The sequence below is a fragment of the Chrysochloris asiatica genome, unplaced genomic scaffold, assembly GCF_000296735.1.
Source record: "Chrysochloris asiatica unplaced genomic scaffold, ChrAsi1.0 scaffold00017, whole genome shotgun sequence".
NCBI classification, from domain to species: domain Eukaryota; kingdom Metazoa; phylum Chordata; class Mammalia; order Afrosoricida; family Chrysochloridae; genus Chrysochloris; species Chrysochloris asiatica.
In genome coordinates, this window is record NW_006408535.1 from 18,367,641 (window position 1) to 18,387,033 (window position 19,393).

A 19,393-nucleotide genomic window follows, 5' to 3' on the forward strand; every position below is an offset into this window, starting at 1 on the left:
CCCAACAATATTCAACAAATATTACATACATCTACAATACCACTATGTACATCTTTCTTTTGAAAAACCTAGGGTATATGCAACTTTACATTTGCAACTTTAACAGGAGACATCATTTAATGTTGTTGTTGTCTGTTAAATGCTCTCAAGTCAGTTCCACCTCATAGCGACCCTGTGTAGGCTGTCTGAGAAGCGGCTGGTGGACTTGAACTGCACTCTTGCAGTGAGTAGTCTAGCGGCTATCCTACCACGCCACACCAGGACTCCTATTTACATATGAGGGGGCTTCAAAAGTTTATGGGGGAAAATGCATTACCCTTTAATTCTACTTTACCATGAATTTTTGAAGCCCTTTCATTAAAAAAAAAAAAAAAAATTGCAATAATAAGATTGTATAGCACCAGAGAGGCAATAGGGATAAACCTGAGGAAAATATCACAAAAGACTTTAAAGATGGATAAAATTTTAATGCGAATATTTCAGGAAATAATATAACAAGATACTTGAACATGAAATAAACTTTCTTATAGGTTAGCTTATAAACAAAGATATAGCGGGAGAAACATAAATACACGAGGTAGTCAACAGTCCATTTGAATGAAAAATTTACTTGTTATCCATTCATTCTAAAATATTTTTCTCCCACACATTTATATGATTCTTTCATCAATTCAGAACTCTGCTGAAATTTCAGACGTTTTTCCTGATGACACTGGTCAAAGTAACACTTTTATAGTCAGAAAGTAATAGTTGTGTGCATGTTACCTCAATCTAACATCACCCCCCACTTACTCCCGAGTTTAGGCAAACAGCTAAATTTCCCTTGCAGATAGATATAACCCCATGACAGAGACCTGTCCAATAGGAGGTAAGTGAATATCACACATCAAATTTTCCTGATCTAGAATTCCACCTTCATAGGGATACACTTTCTTTCAACACTGTGGAGGAAGACAATATGTGAAGTGATGACATTATCATGTTGTTGTTAGTTCTGACTCATAGTGAACTTCTGCACAAAAGAACGAAACAGTGGCTGTCCTGTACCAATCTCACAATCGTTGCTGCGCTTCAGCCCAATGCTGTTGCCACTGTGGCAGTCCGTCTCAGAGGTCTTCCTCATTTTTTGCTGACTATCCACTTTAAAAGCATTATGTCCTTCTCCAGGCACTAGGCCACCCTGATAACTTGTCGAAAGTATGGGATGAAGTTTGGCATCTAGGCTCCGAAGGATCATTCCGGTTGTACCTCTTCCAACACAGATTTGTTTGCTTTTCTAATATGCTTCTCTAACACCACAACTCAAATGCATCAATTCTTCTACAGTCTTCCTTATTCACTACCCAACTTTCACATCCGTATGATGATACTGAAAATGCCATGGCTTTTGGTCAGACATACCTTAGCCCTCAGATTAACTTTTTTGCTCTTTAACACTTTAAAGATGTCTTGTGCAGCAGATTTGACTATCATAATGCATCATTTGCTTTCTTGACTTCTGCTTCAATGAGTGTTAATGGTTGATCCAAGTAAAATGAAGTCTTCAACAACTTTAGTTTTTTCTTCATTACTCATGTTATTTATTAGCCTAATGGTAAGGATTTTTGTTTTCTTTGTATCTAAATGCAAACCATACAGAAGGCTGGGGCCTTTGATCTTCATCAATAAGTATTCTGAGTCTTTTTACTTTCAGTAAGCAAGGTTATATCATCTGTATATCACAGGTTATTATTCAGTTTTCCTCCAATTCTGATGAACGTTCTTCTTCACATAATCCAGCACTTCATATTATTTGCTCAGCATACAGACGGAATAAACATAGTGAAAGGAGACAACCCTGGCACTCACCTTTCCTGATTTTAAACTATTCAGTGTCCCATTGTGCCCTATGAATGACTGACTCTTGGTTTATGTACAGGTTCCTCATGAGCACAGTTAAGTGTTCCAGAGTACTCACGCTCTGTAATGTTGTCCATAGCTTGTCAAAATCAACACAATCAAAAGCCATTGCCTAGCCAATAAAACAGAGGTAGACATCTTTCTGATACTCTGCTTTCACAGCCATGATCCATCTGATGTTGGCAATATCCTATTCCACATCCTTGTCTGGATCTGGCTTGAATCTCTGGCAGTTCCCTGCCAATGTACTACTGCAGCTATTTTTCACCTTTAGCAATATTTTACTTGCATTCGATATGAATGATAATTGTCAGATGATTTCTGCATTCTATTGGTTCACCTCTCTTTGGAATGGGCACAAATATGGATCAAATATTGACCACTTAGCTGTCTTCAAATTTCTTGGCATAGATGAGTGAGTGCCTCCAGTTCTGCATCCATTTGGTGAAAGATTTCAATTTGTATGTATTTCATCAATTCTTGGTGCCTTTTTCTTTGTCAATGCATTCAGTGCATCTTGGATGTCTTCCTTCAGTACCACTGGATCTTGACCACATGCTACCTGTTGAAATAGTTGGACAACTACCATTTCTTTTTAGTGCAGTGACTTGTTATCTACTTTTCATGCTTTCTGCTTCATTCAATATTTTGCCCATCAAATCCTTCAATGATGCAATTTCAGGTTTAGTTTTTTTCCTTAGTTCTTTCAGTCAAACAAATGCTGAGTGTGTTATTCCGTTTTGGATTTCTAATTCCAGGTCTTTGCACAGTTCATTTTAATATTTTGCTTTGACATCCTGAGCTGAGCTGTCCTTTATATTTTTCTGTTCAGCACTCAACTCATTTGAGAGTATCCGCTGACATCCATTTGGCCTTTTCCTTCTTTCTTTTCTTCTTAATGACCTTTTGTTTTCTTCCTGTGTGGTTTCCTGATGTCATCCCACAATATTGTCTAATGAATCAAATCTGTTCTTAAGATGATCTCTAAATTCAGGTGAGATATGTTCAAGGTCATAGTTTGGCTCACGTGGGCTTGTTTTAATTTTCTTCAGCTTCAGTCTGAACTTATATATGAGCAATTAATGATCTGCTCCACAGTTTGCCCCTAGCCTTGTTTAGGCTAATGATATGGAACTTTCCCGCTACTTCTTTCTACAGATGTAGTCAATTGGATTTCTGTGAATTCCATCTGGTGAGGTCCATGTGTATAGTCATGTTTTACGCTGTTTAAAAGAGGTATTTGTAATGAAGAAGTCATTGGTCCTGCAAAATTCCATCATGCATATCTCCAGCATCATTTCTATCACCAAGGCCATATTTTCCTTTTTCTTTGTTTCTAACATTTGCATTCCAATCGTCAATAATTAGCAATACATCTTGATTGCATGTATGATCAAGTTGGCATAATTCTTCATTTTCATCATTACTAGCTTTAATGACTGGCACATAAATTTCAATAATAGTGGTATTGACTAGTATAGTTCATAAAGATATATGAAAATTATCCAGTAACAAACAGCATTATATTTCAAGATAAATTAAAAAAAAATTTTTCATGATGAAAAAACATTCATCATGAATGCAACATTCCTTTGAAATCTGTTATTCCCAGCATAGTAAACCATGCAACTGTCAGAGTCAAACTGGCCAATATCAATCCATTTCAGCTCACTAATGTCTAGGATACTGATCTTTATGCCCTCCATTTCATTTTTTAAAACTTCCAATTTTCCTAGGTTCATATTTCATACATTTCATGCTATGATTATTAATGGATGTTTGCAGCTGTTTTTTCCTCATTTTGAGTTGTACCCCATTAGTAAATGAAGGTTCCAAAAGTTTTACTCCATTCGTGTCATCAGAGTCAATCAACTCTACTTTGAGGAAGCAGCTCATCCCCAGTGGTATTTTCAGTGCCTTGCAACCTGAAGGGCTCATCTTCCTGCACTATTCAATATTCTAGTGCTATCTGACAGTGTTCCACAGCTATTCATAAAGTTTTCAGTAAGTAAACATTCAAAATACTCTGCTTCTCTTTCTTCCTAGTTTGTCTGGAATCTATACTAGGTACTTTAAAAATAAAGGCTGAAGAGAGAATAGCGGCAAATACTGTTAATCAGTGGTACATGGAGGGCACTGTAATCATTGCAATGAAACACAATACAATTGGTTGAGTGCAAAACTGATTTTCTATAATGTACACTACCACTTAATTCATAATAAAAGCTTTAAAAAAAAAAGGCTGGAAGAGAAGTCATTTATTGAAACATATGACTTTAAACACATCTAAAAGATGACGTAAAGGATAAGGAGAGGTGGGGTAAAATAACAAAGTAGGCAGAAAGGCTATGGGACCCTCTGCAGTAAGGTAGCAGAAAACTGGATGGTAGTCCTAGAACTCTGACATTCAGATGAAAGGATAGAGAAGTGAATTCAGTGCTTACTGGGAGAAAGACCTGAGCAGACAGAGCAAAAGAGGAGGTGATTGCTGAGCTGTGGACGACAACCAGACCACTACAGTCATCTTGAGCATTGTGAGCAGTTTCCAAGACAACAAAACATATTTGCATTGCAGAAACCTACCTGTGGTTGGCAGAAACAAAGACAGCCTACACCAGCGTACACCCCCAAGAAAGCTCCCATTTTCCAGATGTCAGAGCCCCATAGACGTGAACACTGAGGTTATGAGTACCATTGAAAGAGAGAGGAGCTACCCACAATAACCCTACTAGGGCAGGCAATGCTCCAATACTGCAAAGTTTGCCCAGGTCAGCTGTGGACTAGCTCTCACTAAAAGAAATGAATAAACAGATGCATGGGGTAGAGTAAGAACAACAAAAACGAAAGGAAAGACTGGTTATCTGTATGGGCCAGACAGGCACAGCGGAACAATCAACAACTTTCTCAGGAGGCTGTGAAGGCAAGAGGTGCAAAGGCATACCATTTATTGGTGGAGAGAAAGACATTACTGTTGTTTTTCATTCTTTTTTTTTTTTATAACTGCTGTTTGCTTAATTTGCTTGTTTACTTTCCTTCTCTCTTGTGTTTGTGTTTTCATTTCTTGCCTCATCTGACAGGAGAAAGTAACTGCAACCATACTGCCCAACCACAGCCATATCTTCTACAACGCTACCAATTGGGCTAGATCAATACCAACTGTTATACACCAAATCAATGACAACAATCAACATTTGCTAAATCAACCCTGAACTAAACTTCACAAACAGATTGACACAAACTCATTTCCTGATCACACCAACCAGGAGACAGTTGGTAAATGCCTCAGAATACACCAACATACATTAATTAACTTAATAAAAATACACCACCACAAAACAACGGAAATTTCTGTTCATATGAAGAAACAAAACAGAGTAGCTCAAACAAACAACCAAGGGACAGAGCTAGAAAATGTTTTTTAGGGGAAAAAAAGCACTGAACTACCTGAAAAATAATTCAGGGAAACGATACTTGGGTACCTCACCAAATGATTCACAGAAGGAAGGTCAAGGAAAACAAAGAAGAATTCAGAAAAGCACTACAGAAACAATCAAACAAAACAACTAAAAAGGATTGAAGCCAATACAAAACCTGAAAACAGAAATCCAGAAGATTAATACTAAGATATTAGAAATGGACAATACACTGAAAGAGCATAGTAGATTTGAATCAATGGAAGCCAGAATTACTGACCTGGAAGATAAATCTATCAATACTAGTGAGCTACAATTAAAAAAAAAAAAAAAAGAATGGAAAATCTGAAGAAAGTCAAAGATTCATGTGGGCCAACATGAAAAGAAATAACCTAAGGATGAGCAGCATTTCAGAACAAAGAAGGGATGAAGAGAAGCAAAGAAAAGATATTCAAAGAGATGCTGGCAGAGAATTTCCCTAACATCATGAAAAATGAGAAGATAAGCAATCAGAAAAGTGAATAAACCCCAAACAGGATAGACACAGCAAGAAAATCACCAAGACATAGAATCACGCTCTCTAAAATAATAGACAAGGAAAGAATCCAGAAAGCAGTTCCAGGAAAAAAAGGGAAAGGTTACCTACAAAGGAAAACCAATAGGATTAAGTTCTGGTTTCTCAGGCGAAACCATGTAAGCACAAGGGCAATGGGGAGACATATATAAAACTCTGAAAGAAAACAACTGCCAACAAAGAATCATATACCCAGCACAATTGTCCCTGAAATACAAAGGTGACACTGGATCATTTCCAGATAAACAGACATTAAAGGAATTTGTAAAAACCAAGTCAACTTTACAAAAAATACTAAAGGGGCTCCTTTGGACTGAGAACTAGCTGCAGCAGAATAAAACTGGAGATTGACATATTCATCACAAAACCACCCAAAATTCAAGCCAGATATAGAAGTATCGAAAGTAAAACAAAACTGTTGTTGTTGAGTGCCACTGAGTTGGTTTCAACTCATAGCGACCCAGTATAGGGTTTTCTAGGAGGCCTTTTTGCAATTCTGTACTTATTCTATAGAATCACACCAGTCTTCCACAAAATTACAAGACTGAAAACAGGGAATCAGAGATATCAATTAATAATGAAGATAACTACAAAGCAAAAAGAGGTAAAAGTATAGTTATTGAATTCCAAATGATAAAGTCACGTAGATTTCAAGATAAAACAGACTTTTAAAAACGGGAAATAATAAACTACAGGGTAACCTAAAGGAAACTTAATATTCCTTCACAATAAGTCAAGAAAAGGAAAATTCATGAACATTATTATCCCTCAGTGCCACACCAGGTTATATATATACCACTATTTACCTCCATCTCCTTTAGTCCATGCATACCTCCATTTCTTTACTTGTCTTCATCATTCTTCTGCTGCCCTCCCCTTCTTATATATTGCCCTCCCTATCACCAAGCTCTGGTAGCGTAGTGGTTACGAATCGGGCTGCGAACCACAAGGTCAGAAGTTTGAAACTACCAGCTGCTCCGTGGGAGAAAGATGAGGCTTTCTGCTCCCGTAAAGATTTACAGCCTCAGAAACCCTGTTGAGGGTCGCTATGGGTCGGAACCGACTTGACGCTAAACAACAACAATCACCCAAGCTAACATGTGTCTACCCTGTAGCCAGTGAAGTACTCTCCTCTACCTTCCATCTCTGGTAATCATCAAAGAATGTCTTTTAAATATGAAAACCTTTTCTTAAGTTTTTACAATAATGGTCTTTTACAATATTTGTCCTTTTGTAACTAATTTCACTCAGCAAAATATCCTCCAGGTTCATCCATGTTATGAGATATTTTGCAGATTCATCGTTACTCTTCAACATTGCATAGTATTCCACTGTGTGTATGTATCAAAGTGTGTTTATGCATTCTTCCATTGATGGGTATTTAGGTTGTTTCCATATTTTTTGCTCTTGTGAATAGTGCTGTGATGAACATCTGTGTGCATGTATCTTCTCATGTCCTTGCTCTTATTTCCTGTAGATATATACCAAGTAGAGGACTTGCTAGGCCGTAAGATATTTTTATTTTCTGAGGAAGTGCCTATACCATTTCCAGGAGTGGTTGAACCATTTTATAGTCCCATCAGCAATGTAGGAAGGTCCCAGTCTCTCCACACCTTCACCAGCATTTGTTGTTTTCTGTTGTTTTGTTTTGTTAACTTTGCTATTAACACTAGTGCAGCGTGGCACTACAGGGACAGGATGCTGGACCAAAAGGTCACAGGTCAAGCTTAGCAACCACTCCTCAGAAACCCTATGTAGGGTCACTATGAGTTGGAAACTACTCATCAACACTTAACAGTTTAACCCAAAAGGTTGGTGGTCTGTAACACATGGACAGGTTCGTAATCACTGATATGAAATAAAGTGTATGATTTGTTGAAAGCAAAGCTGCTGATCTTGTCTGAAAACTTTCACTCAACTCACAATGAAAAGTTTTGTTTTGTTTTGTTTTTTTAAAAAAAACAAAACAAACAAAAAAGAAGGCTGAAAATGGCACCTTCCCCAGGATGACCCCTTCTCCAGGAATAAAAAAAAAAAAAATCTCTGGAAAAGGAAAATTAGGCAAAAAGAAATTCTGGGAGAGAAAATTAGTTCCACTTTAAATATATTGGGTTCAAGTTGCTATTAAGAATCAAGAACCAGATCTTGCTTGGATATAAAAATATAGTTAACATATACAGCACTGAGGATCATTCAGAAAAATTATGGACGAAAAGAGGCTTTCCAAGGAATATAGAATGAGGACTGTTAAGACAACATTGAAAAGTCCTGTATTTCAAGAGTAGGAAGAAACACTGAAGATGGAAGACATTAAAAGCAGAAGAGACTACTTTAAAGGCAACCAGTATAATGGCATTCTAAGTGAGAACTACAGAAGTTAGAGAAAATGAAGTGTTAGAAAAGGAAGGTCTTTGAATGTGGTAACGTAGAATAATGGATATAAGCAATGAAATAACTAAGTTGGAAGACCTGAGGTCAAAACAGAAGTCTGAATACAAGAAGTTAAGAAATGAATAAGAAATAGGACGTGCAGACAGGAAGTTAAATTACACTAGATCTTGGTTTAAAGGAGAAGAGGAAATGATAGGTTGAAGAGTCAATTTAAAAGATGTTTTTATGATGAGGAGTCTTGGGCCATGTATATTGAATTATTATAACAACTCACACTTAATAAGTGATTACTTAGTGTCAAGTACTATTCTTAGTTCTTCACATATAGTAAACAATTCCACCTTAAAACAATTCTACAAAGGAAGTACCATCATCAAATGCTCTGATTTTACAGACAATGAAACTGAGGATCAATTAACTTGTTCATGGTCATACACGGGCAGCAGCCTGACTTTTTAACTTGTGCTCTTAAACCAAGCAACTACAGATATAAGAAAAAGTGGTGCAACAGATACATTTGGTATTAAAGAAGACTGGATAACAATGAGTTCCAAATAAAAACACAGGAGATTTTCTAGGAATGGATGGAAGACTGTTATTTGAAATGGGAAAAAAAAAGCAGAGGATAGAATATGTTTAAATAGAAGGGAGGTTAAGGGAGGAAAAGTTAAATGAATCCATTGTCTTAACTATGCAGTACAGTTTAATGGTTAAAAGTATAGGCTCAGAAGTCAGACTTTAGTTGAATGTCAACTTTAATAAGTACCACAGCTTTGTACAGCCACAGTGTTCCTTAGACGTGAGGATATTAAGACTTCATCTCTTGTATTTTGGACATGTGGTCAGGAGGGACTGGTTCCTGGAGAAGGACACTGTGTTTGGCAAAGTGAAGGCTCAGCAAAATAGAGGAAGCTCCCCAGTGAGACAGACTGACACAAAGGCAGCAACAATGGACTCAAACATAACAACAGTTGTGAGATGGTGCAAGACAGGGGAGGGTTTCATTCTGTTGTGCATAAGGTCCTTATGAGTTGGAACTGACTCAACAGCTCCTAACAACAACATATTTTATAGTGTATTATAATTAAATTAATTTGTACATTTAACGTGTTATATACAAGGTCTGTTACAATTATTCAGTAAATGGTAATTATTTTTAGGTGGAAACACTGAATTACCCCATTTAATTTCCATTATGGAAGTACTTCAGCTCAGTCTTTCTCACCATCCCTCACTCATTCCTCCCTGTAGGAGGACACATTTTACCTGGTTGATGAACTAAATATCAAACATGGATCTCTTCAGATCCATGTCTGCAAGGACGTTCCCGTTCATTTGCTCTCTAGCATGCAATAAAGAATCTACCTCACATTGTCTCTAACAAAGTCCATATGTTACTGTTGCTGTCAAGCTCTGTCGAGTCAGTTACAACTTGTAGCGATCCTGTATAGGGTTTCTGAGGCTGTAAATTTTTGTAGAAGCAGAAAACCTCCATCTTTCTCCTGCAGAGTGGCGAATGGGCTTGAACTGCCGACCTTCTGGTTTGTAGTCCAGTCTTATCCATCACGTTCTGCTAGTTCTGGCAGAAAAAGCCTTGGTGGTGCTGTGGATTAAACACTAGACTACTAACCACATGGTTTGAAGTTCAAATCCACCAGCTGCTCCATAGGAGAAAGATGAGGCTGTCTGCTCTTGTAAAGAGTTAGTCTTAGAAACCTAAAGGAGCAGTTCTACTTTGCACTGTAGAATCGCTATGAGTCTGAATCAACTCTATGGCATTGAGCTGTTTGCTTTTTCTAAAATTCTGGGGACAGTTACCTAGGCTTTTTACACATAGAATAAAGTCACACTAAATTATTTTATCAACATACACCTTTTAATTGAATCTTTACCTGTCTGACTTTTACATCTATCTCATAACTAGTTCTAAATTCTGTTGTATTAAACAGAAATATTATATGACAACCCCTAAAAATTCCTACTATTTACAGACCAGTTATTTATTTTCAGATATACCGAAAATACAATTTACATTTTAATAAAAATACACATTTCTTACCCTGATTATAATTTGTGCAACATCATAGTCTGAAACATCATCTAAAATCGGTTGGGTATTCTCTGGTCCATAAACAAGGCAGTTAAATAGGGTTTTAGAAAAGAAACCAGGTGAAGGACCACCATGAACCAAAGAAATTGCAAGCATTTTGCCAACTTCATAGTAAAGATTCTCTTTCAGAGCTGCAAATATGAACAGAAATATGCCAAAAACCATTTATTATAAGAGATCATTTTAAATAAATATATAATACATTTTAAAAGTATTAGATAGTACAAAATAACTTAATTCTCAGAAGCCATTACCATGCACGAAATATAATCGCTCCTAAAATATACAAAATAACGTATTTTTATAAACATAAATTAATATCCTATCATTGAAAAAGTATAAATATAAAACACCTTTAAAACATCACCTATAATCCTATCACTTTTATAACCATTGTACAACACTTCGGTTTATTTTTATCTATGTCTGTATACATACACATAAATTTATTCAGCTTTTTTTCTATGTACTACGTATTTAAGCTTTTCTTAAATTATTCAAAAGTGCTCAAGTTCACAATTAACAAATGCATTAGGACTAACTCATTTCCCTATTGTTGGGCTTCCTGGTTTAGCAACATGTTTACCTATGCAACACATGCTACAATCAATATCTATTTACGTATGCTTGTGTCTATCTACTACTACGTGAGGAGGCTTCAAAAAGCTTGTGAAAAATGGAATTGAAAGATAACTTTTTGATGTCCCTTCATATTTTATTATTAGTTCTTATTTATGGTAATACAAGAGAAGGATTAGGCTTTCTGGTCCCACAAAAGATTTAAAAGCCTCAGAAACCAGGGACTTAACAACAACATACGGCAATAGTGGGTCAAAGTAAATGATCATTTTTATGGTTGATGGCACATATTACTAAATATTATCTTCCAAATTGGTACAAACTTACTATCTTAGCACACCCTCACAGCTTTAAATGCTTAAATTGTCAATTAATTACTTTAGCAACTTCAATAGGCTAAAATATATTTATTTTTTCTAATAATTAATCAAAAGCAATTACTGAATATCAGTAACATTAACAATAATCGAATTAGCAACATATTAGTTGTCACATTTTACAGATGAAGAAACTGAGATTCAGAGAGGCTAGTGCTCAATTTAAGTACAGAAAGCTATTGACCTAAATGTGTACAAACTTGGATTCAGGTTTTGCAACTTAAAGTCACTGTATCAAAGCTGCCTTAACAATATTACGAGGAGGGCTTTCCAAAACAGTTTAGAATTAAATAGTATATATTGTATATAGTATAAATAATCCTTGAAAAATTTTCAGTTATTTCAGTGATGCTTTAAGGAATGAATGATGAGGAGGTTCTAGGTAGCATACAGAAGGAATTTCAAAATGGAATGAATTTCCTATTGCAACAAAGGTGATATATAAAACTACTAGAAAAGAATGCTAGAATTACCCATTGTTTTGAGATACCTGTTTTAATTACATACAACCTCACTATTAATAAAAATAGAAATATACCATATAATTAATTGCATAGAGAAAAAATTTAAAAGGTAAGCACATTGAAAAAGCTGTCATGTGTGAACTGGAACATTATGTTATCAAAATCCTGTATTGTGAAGTAACATGCCAACTGCAAATTTCAAATATATGACCAAGAAGAATTCAAATTAGTTTCTATCCCGTTTTGTCACTCTATTCAAATGAAATTAAGAGCGTGAATATACATTACTTTAAAATAAAATTACATTTGATTATGGAAATATTTTAAGAAGGATATTGTATAAAGAAATTCTGAATATTCTAAAACTAATGTTTCACAACAAAGTTTACTTTATTACAAAAATTTTCTGTTCCCCTCCCACCCTCCCCCACCTGCCCCTTTTCCGTGACTATCAGTATTTTAGTAATAAAGTGGATTGGATATTTAGACCAAAGGAACAGAATATTAATTCTAACCAGGCATTTCCTTCTTTATACAAGCCATATTCAGTAAGTACAATAGTAAATGAAATAATTACCTTGAGAATTAAGAGATAAGTTCTTTGACAAGGACCCTTCAAACAATGATGAGTTCTCAAGATGCTGCATTAAGAGACTTAGAAATTCGTGCTTTGATCCAGGATGCTCTCTTCCAAAATTATCACTTTCATTAACATACGCTACTTCAATTGTATATGAAGGATTAAAGTTCTGATTTTTGAATCCATCTAAGGCACTATTCCAGATATTGGCTTTGTTGATATATAATTTTTTAGTTTTTTTTTTAATTTGGAAGCCTAGCTCTATTAAAACTGCTGAAAGATCTCTTCTAAATTTGATGCCTTGCCTATAAAACATGAATTTAAACATACAGGTAAGTACTCTAAAGTACTTTATGTGAAACAGTAGTATACAGCCAATAATAAAAAAGGAAAATAGATTAAAAGGAAGTTCTTCCCGGACTCCCACCAAAGGCAGAACAATGGCTGCCACTGGAACCAAAAAATTACTTGATAATCTTAGTTGTAAATTCTTCATTCCCTCTCCCCAGTCTTCTATTAAATTATAATCACAAAATGTCATTAATGAGAAGCCCTGATAACACAATGGTTAAGTATTTGGCTGCTAATCAAAAAAGGTTGGTGGTTTGGCTACACCAGCCATTCCATGAGAGAAAGCTGTGGCAGTGTGCTTCTATAAAGATTTCAGCCTTGGAGATCCTATGGGGTAGTTCTACCCTGTTCTATAGGGTTGCTATGAGTAGAAATTGACTCAATGGCAATAGGTTTAGCTTTTGGTTAATGTCAAAAGTATTTATGAATTTTATGTAAAATTTGATCAATTCAGCAGATTTGGGTTTAAGAGTCAGAAGATCAAACTATTTTACCTTTCCAGCCAATGGCCATAGTAAAATTGCTTAACTGAATCTTATTATTAGGTTCAATAAATCTTTTAAAAATGCAGTATTTATAATCTTTGCTTACTATGTACAATATATGTTTTTTATAAGTAACTCAATATATTTTACTCATAAAGTTAATTAGAAGTAGAGTCAATATTATAGGCAGGATTAACAATTTCTTATAATTAAAGATACTTTATTATAAAGAGTATTTTTCACTTTAAGTCAGTAATTCATAGAGTGGTCCCCAAACGAAAAACAGTAGCAGTAACATCATCAGGGAACTTGTTACTGATGCAAATTCTTGAGTCATAGTGCATATTTTCAGAACCAGAACCTCTGAACAGGAGGCTCAGCAATCTGTTATAAGACCTCCAAATAACTGTATGGACTAACTCAATTTCTCCGTCTCAGTTTCTCCATCTGTAATTGGAATTTTTCTACATTAGGTATAAATCTGTTCCACCCTAAGACATACAATTCCCTGGTATGAGTCAGGTTTTACCTTTTCTTTCTCCCCATAATCCCCTACTAATTAATCAGTCCAGACTTAAGAAAAAACAAAAGTACTTTAGAAGTAAAATAGTATTTCAGAAATATACTTTCATCTAGCACGTGGATTCCTTCCAATTGCCTAGATCACTAAGAACTCTGATGCTACTCTTCTAGAATATGACGCCATGTTAATGTTTTTAAAGTTGGATCAAGAAGACAAGCTTCCCCAGTATTACATCACATCTTTGAAACACTGAATACTTAAGTTATTTCCACCTCTCTCTGGGAATCCATTTATCACATATTTTTACCAAAAAGTTTACTTTTCCTTTTTCTAAGTCTTTGAACTTCATACTATTTTTAATAAGAAAATACTTAACCATGGTTCAGATATGAATTTTACTTTTATTCTTTTTATCCCTATTAGGCGAAAACCAAGCTTCTAGAAAATCTTTTGCAAAGTGACTATACTTAAAAAAATTATAACTTCACTTTAATAAATACCAGACACAGTACAAAGATGTAATTCTAGTCTTATTTAAATGTTTAATGAGGGATGATTTCAAACATGAGTTATTTTGCTATTTTCTGGAAATAGTTAGAAATTAGTGTGGCAATACAGTGGCTCCATAAAATAAGCACTGGACTGTGGACCACAAGGTCCACAGTCTGAGTCTGTCAGCCACTCCTTGGGAGAAAGATGAGGCTTTCTGTTCCTGTGAAGATTTAAAGTCTAAGAAACCCTACACAGGGTCTCTATGAGTTAGAACTAACTCAATGGTATTTAACAACAACTTATAAATACTGCTTAAAATTTTTCTAAAGGAAAGAGCCCACACTTAGACCTGTGGCACTGAAATAAATATATTAAACAAATAACTACAATATCAAGAAATAAACCATCTTTTAAAAATGTAATTTCTTCCTTTAAACAAAGTGATAGTGAATATTTTAACTTCTTATCTTACTCTATAACACCTTAAATGTACTTTTCAGATAAGTGATTTTTAAAGTCTCCTGAAAATGGTCTATAGTATAAAAATCTATTTTATATCAATCTTAGTACACAATAAAATGATCAACACAAATTCCACCTTCTACAGACACATTTAGAAGTCCTGGTGTGGCAGGGTAGGATAAACCACTGGACCGCAAGGTTGTTTTGAACTGCAAGGTAGGTGGTTCAAACTCACCAGCCACTCCTCGGAAACCCTTTATAGGGTCACTATGATTTAGAACTGACTGAATGGCACTTTACAACAACATACACCTTTAATATACATTCTTTTTATGTGTGCTACAATCTATATTTCGTTTACTTTCCTTTATTTGAAAGCGGACTGAACTAATTTCATAATCAATCGTTGGGTCTTGGGCTGCTAACCACAAGGTCGGCAGTTCAAACTCAACAGGGTTGCTATGCATTGGAACCAAATGAACAGCACTTAACAACAACAAAGTTTGAAAAGCACTATTCCAGACTACTGAATGATCACATAATACTGTGAATAATTTTGTGCAGAAGTTTTCTCTAAAGAGATTTTGATATTTCCCCTGCCCCCAATGCATATACATACCTCAGCAGATCTTTACTTTGAGCTCCATTTGATTGTCTGAGTAATTTAGGTGATGTCTCTTCCAATAAACAATCATTAATGCCAATGCTATTTGATTTGGGTAGAGCATGTTTTTTGGCTTTTTGGAAATCTGCAGATTTAAATCCTAATGTTAGCATAACAGAAATAAAGGCAGAAAAAATTTAAAAATATGTGTTTGAGTAAAAAATTCTTACTCTATTACCTGAATTGTAGAGAATGCCTCTACATTCCAAACACTCCCAATTTTGTTCCCATGATCGCAGTGATGAACAGGCTAAATGTGTTCCACTAGAACCACAACATTGACAACGCTTGATTTCCCATTTGCTGAGGAAATAAAGAAAAGCAAATTTTTATATTTGGCACCAAGATATACTAATTCCAACCACCATACTCAAACAGACCCTACTCAAGGAAATTGATTATGTGTTTTAGAACTGTATATTTTCCTAGAAGTCTAAACTAACTTAAAATCAACATGGATATGCATATGCACATTAGGAAGAATATGATTTAGAAGGAGAAAGAAAATTTCCTTTGTATTTTCTGATGACTACGCTCATATTAGTGTAGTGGTTACCAATCGGGCTGCGAACCTTAAGGTCAGCAGTTCGAAACTACCAGCTGCTCTACAAGAGAAAGATGAGGCTTTCTGCTCCTGTAAAAATTTACAGCCTCGGAAACCCTGTACAGGGTCACTCTGGGTCGGAACTGACTCGACGGCACTTAACAACAACAACATGCTCATATGGATTCCTGTTGTGGCACTGTGGGTTAACATGCTAGACTACAAAGTCGGTTTGAACTGCAGGTCGGTGGTTCAAGGTCACCAGCTGCTCCTTGGAAACCCTATAACGCGTCCCTATGGGTCAGAACTGACTTGACAGCACTTAATAACAACAATACTGCTCATATGGTCAGTGTAAAACAGGAAGACCCTCAGTGAGATGGGATGACACAGAGGCAACAACAAGATCAAACACAGCACTGACTGTGAGGATGGTGCAGAGCCAGGCAATGTTTCATTCTGTTGTACACAGGGTCACTAAGTAAGAACTGACCAATGGAACTAACAACAATAATGCTCAGAGGGAGATGACTGTGTCAGTGAATTTAATATGGAAGAAGCATTTAATAAGTAAATAATTTTATTTAAAATATTCCCATTCAAGGGGAGTACTATTTCCTAAAATAAGCTTCCTCATATACCTCAGGTATTGTGCAGCTTAAAATGGATCCAGATTTCCTATCTAGTTCATACATAAATTCCTGTAACTATTATCTCTCCAGGTTTCCTCACTGTGTTATATGTGTCCGTTCATATTCTAATTTTCTGTTTGGATATTAGAATATACAAGTTGTGGTATGAGACCCTCTCTTTGTATGGATATAACTCCATCCTTTCAATATAGGAATGGATATTGCTCTTTGAGTGTGTGGATATGTAGGTGGGGAGCAAGGTAGCAAGATGCCCATCTCTGGCAAGTGTTAAGTATATTATACTCCCTCTGTGTTAGTATGGTTTGGAAGGTATTTATCCTCTGTGCATATGTTTCTGAACACAGTTCTGTTCAATGACGATGAAGAGGCAGATGACAAGTAACATGAGTGCTTATTATGCACATTCTTCACGTATTTAGTTTAATCCTCAAAATTTGAGAAGGAAGAATCATTGTTTCCTTCATTTTAAAGAAGAAATCACATCTATGCCATGTTGTCACTCACTGTAATTGTTTTCTTAGGTCAAGAGAGAGGAAGATTATAAAGAAACTATTCAGATAATAGCTGTCAATGTCCAAGTAGGCAAGGATATCAAATTCAAAAAGTAACTTTCAAGAAGGGAATTTTAAAAGCTACTGGTTGGCCCAGCAAACATCACAGCAAGTGGTCAGGTCCCCTCAGTGCAAACCCCCTTCCAAGAATAAGACTCAATGGGAATACACGCTCCTCACCAATAAAGTGAAATGAGGGAAAAACAGCAACAAAGTGGCGAGCTAAGCCCAACAATGTGGCGAGCGAAGCATGCAGCTGATAAAATGAAAGGGCATATGCACAAGAACACCCACACTTACAGATAATACCCACTTGACCTGGCTTCAATGACTGGATGATCAGAGCTCAACCAGAAGAAGAAAGAAGAGGAAAAAAAGAGTAATATGACACAATTTGATGAACTTGGCCTACACCTATGGATGCAGTAGCTCAAAAGAGGGAACAAATTCTTACAGCAAGAATCATTCCCACAACCTCCACACACAGAGTAGACAGGGATGGGCAACTTGGACAATGGCTATTCAAAATGGGGGGGAGGTGGGGAAAGGGGCTACAAAGGCAAGAAGTGACTGGCTTATAAGTTTTCAAGAGGGAACATAGAGCCAGGGGGCCTGGAGGAAGGCAGAATCTCCAGTGAGTAGTATCCAATCTGTCTAGGCGGAGCTGATGAAATGAAATGCAGATAGGTCTCTTGTGATACAATAGTGAAAAATTGTTATCAGGACTGATTGTGAAGGTTGGAAATATAAAGGTAGACATTTTATAGCAAGGAAGGGAGTGATTAACTTTCTTGTCTAGGAGCGGAGGTCCCTAGGACCATCAACGGAGAAGAGCCGAGAGTGGGACCCAACCCAGAGAAGCAGTGATGTCTGAGATGGAGGCAGAGATGATGATGTGGAGCGATGGAGCAGCTGGAGACTTTAGATCCAGAGAGGGAGAGCAACTGTGTGCTGAAGACCAGAGGGTGGGGGTGGGGGGGGCATTGTAGGGGGCAGGCTATATGACACAGGTCAGGTCGCAGTGGGGGTAGAGACATTTTGCACAGCAAATGACTCTCAAAAAGCTGGTCCCTATCTTCCCTTCAAGTTAACTCTGAATTCATTTGTAAAAATATATAATATTGCCTTATTCACAGCTTTTTACTGTGAGCTCTACAAACCTTGGGAAGAGACAATTATCTTGACTTCAGTAGCCTGAATTCAAAGAGAATTATATAAATTACTCCCTTTCACAGAAATCCTAAGTACAAAGTAACTGCATTTGTGAGACCACAAAGCAGATAACAAATTAAAGTTAAGCTGACCTACCCCTATAGACCTCACCACAATAAGTCACCAGCCAGAATTCACAAACCCCTACATATAAGCACCTGTGTGTAAATAAGCAGAAAATAATGAACTTAAGTGAAGTGTAGTTTTAACTTGATAATCTACATTTCCTGCAGCAATTAACCAGGTTGGGCTTTATGCCACATAGCTTCCAAGCAATTTAGTGAATACTTTAAAAAATAAATAAGTAGATGTTAGAAATACTTTTTATGAAAATAATAGTACACTATGTAGGATGGAAGATTGATAATCAGTGGAAATAATAAGGTAGTGCAAGCACTGATGATTAATAGAAACTTAAGTTACTAAGAAAATGTAATAAGTAGTCTGATAAATAGAAATGATTTGTGTAAGGTTTGACTTAATCTTTTAGTGGAAACAATTTATCACATACTGGGAAAGGAGATGAAAGTCAGTTTGATCATCACAGAAATATTTTTGTCAAAGTTGTCTAATGACCAGGTGACAAGAATGTTGTGATTAACTGTGTAATAATTCAAGAAAAGATCAAAGTGTCAATTCATTATACACTGTGTAGTTTTAAGTATAAAAATAAAGACTTGCTGAGCCGGGCCATAAGAAGGGACAGAACAGGCCGGACAGCACAGCAACGGAACAACAAGCTAACAGAGAAAGACAGCCTTTCAATTGCTTTCATTTTCGCCGATTCTGTGTCTCCTCTCGTGTCTCACGACTCCCGTGGAAAGCTGGACTCCCACAATACCCTTTGGTTGGCTGATGATGCATGGAGGGGATTGTAAACATGGCAATAAAACAATTTACGATAGAATGAATGTAAAACTAATGTTCTCCCATGTAAACTATCAAGGTAGCTCTGGTAGCGTACTGGTTACGAATTGGGCTGCGAACCTTAAGGTCAGCAGTTAGAAACTACCAGCCGCTCCACGGGAGAAAGATGAGGCTTTCTACTCCCGTAAAGATTTACACCCTC

At 36.2% G+C, this 19,393-nt stretch overlaps 1 protein-coding gene across 1 annotated transcript in view; it reads right to left on the reverse strand.

Moving 5' to 3' along the window:
- Window positions 1-19,393, reverse strand: part of G2E3 (G2/M-phase specific E3 ubiquitin protein ligase) — a 52,228-nt gene that overhangs the window by 10,699 nt on the left and 22,136 nt on the right. The window contains exons 7-10 of the mRNA XM_006835369.1: window positions 15,543-15,667; window positions 15,320-15,464; window positions 12,385-12,692; window positions 10,337-10,518 (exon numbers count right to left, since the gene is read on the reverse strand). Coding sequence (XP_006835432.1) covers window positions 10,337-10,518; window positions 12,385-12,692; window positions 15,320-15,464; window positions 15,543-15,667 — 760 coding nt within the window. The remainder of the gene's footprint in view (window positions 1-10,336; window positions 10,519-12,384; window positions 12,693-15,319; window positions 15,465-15,542; window positions 15,668-19,393) is intronic.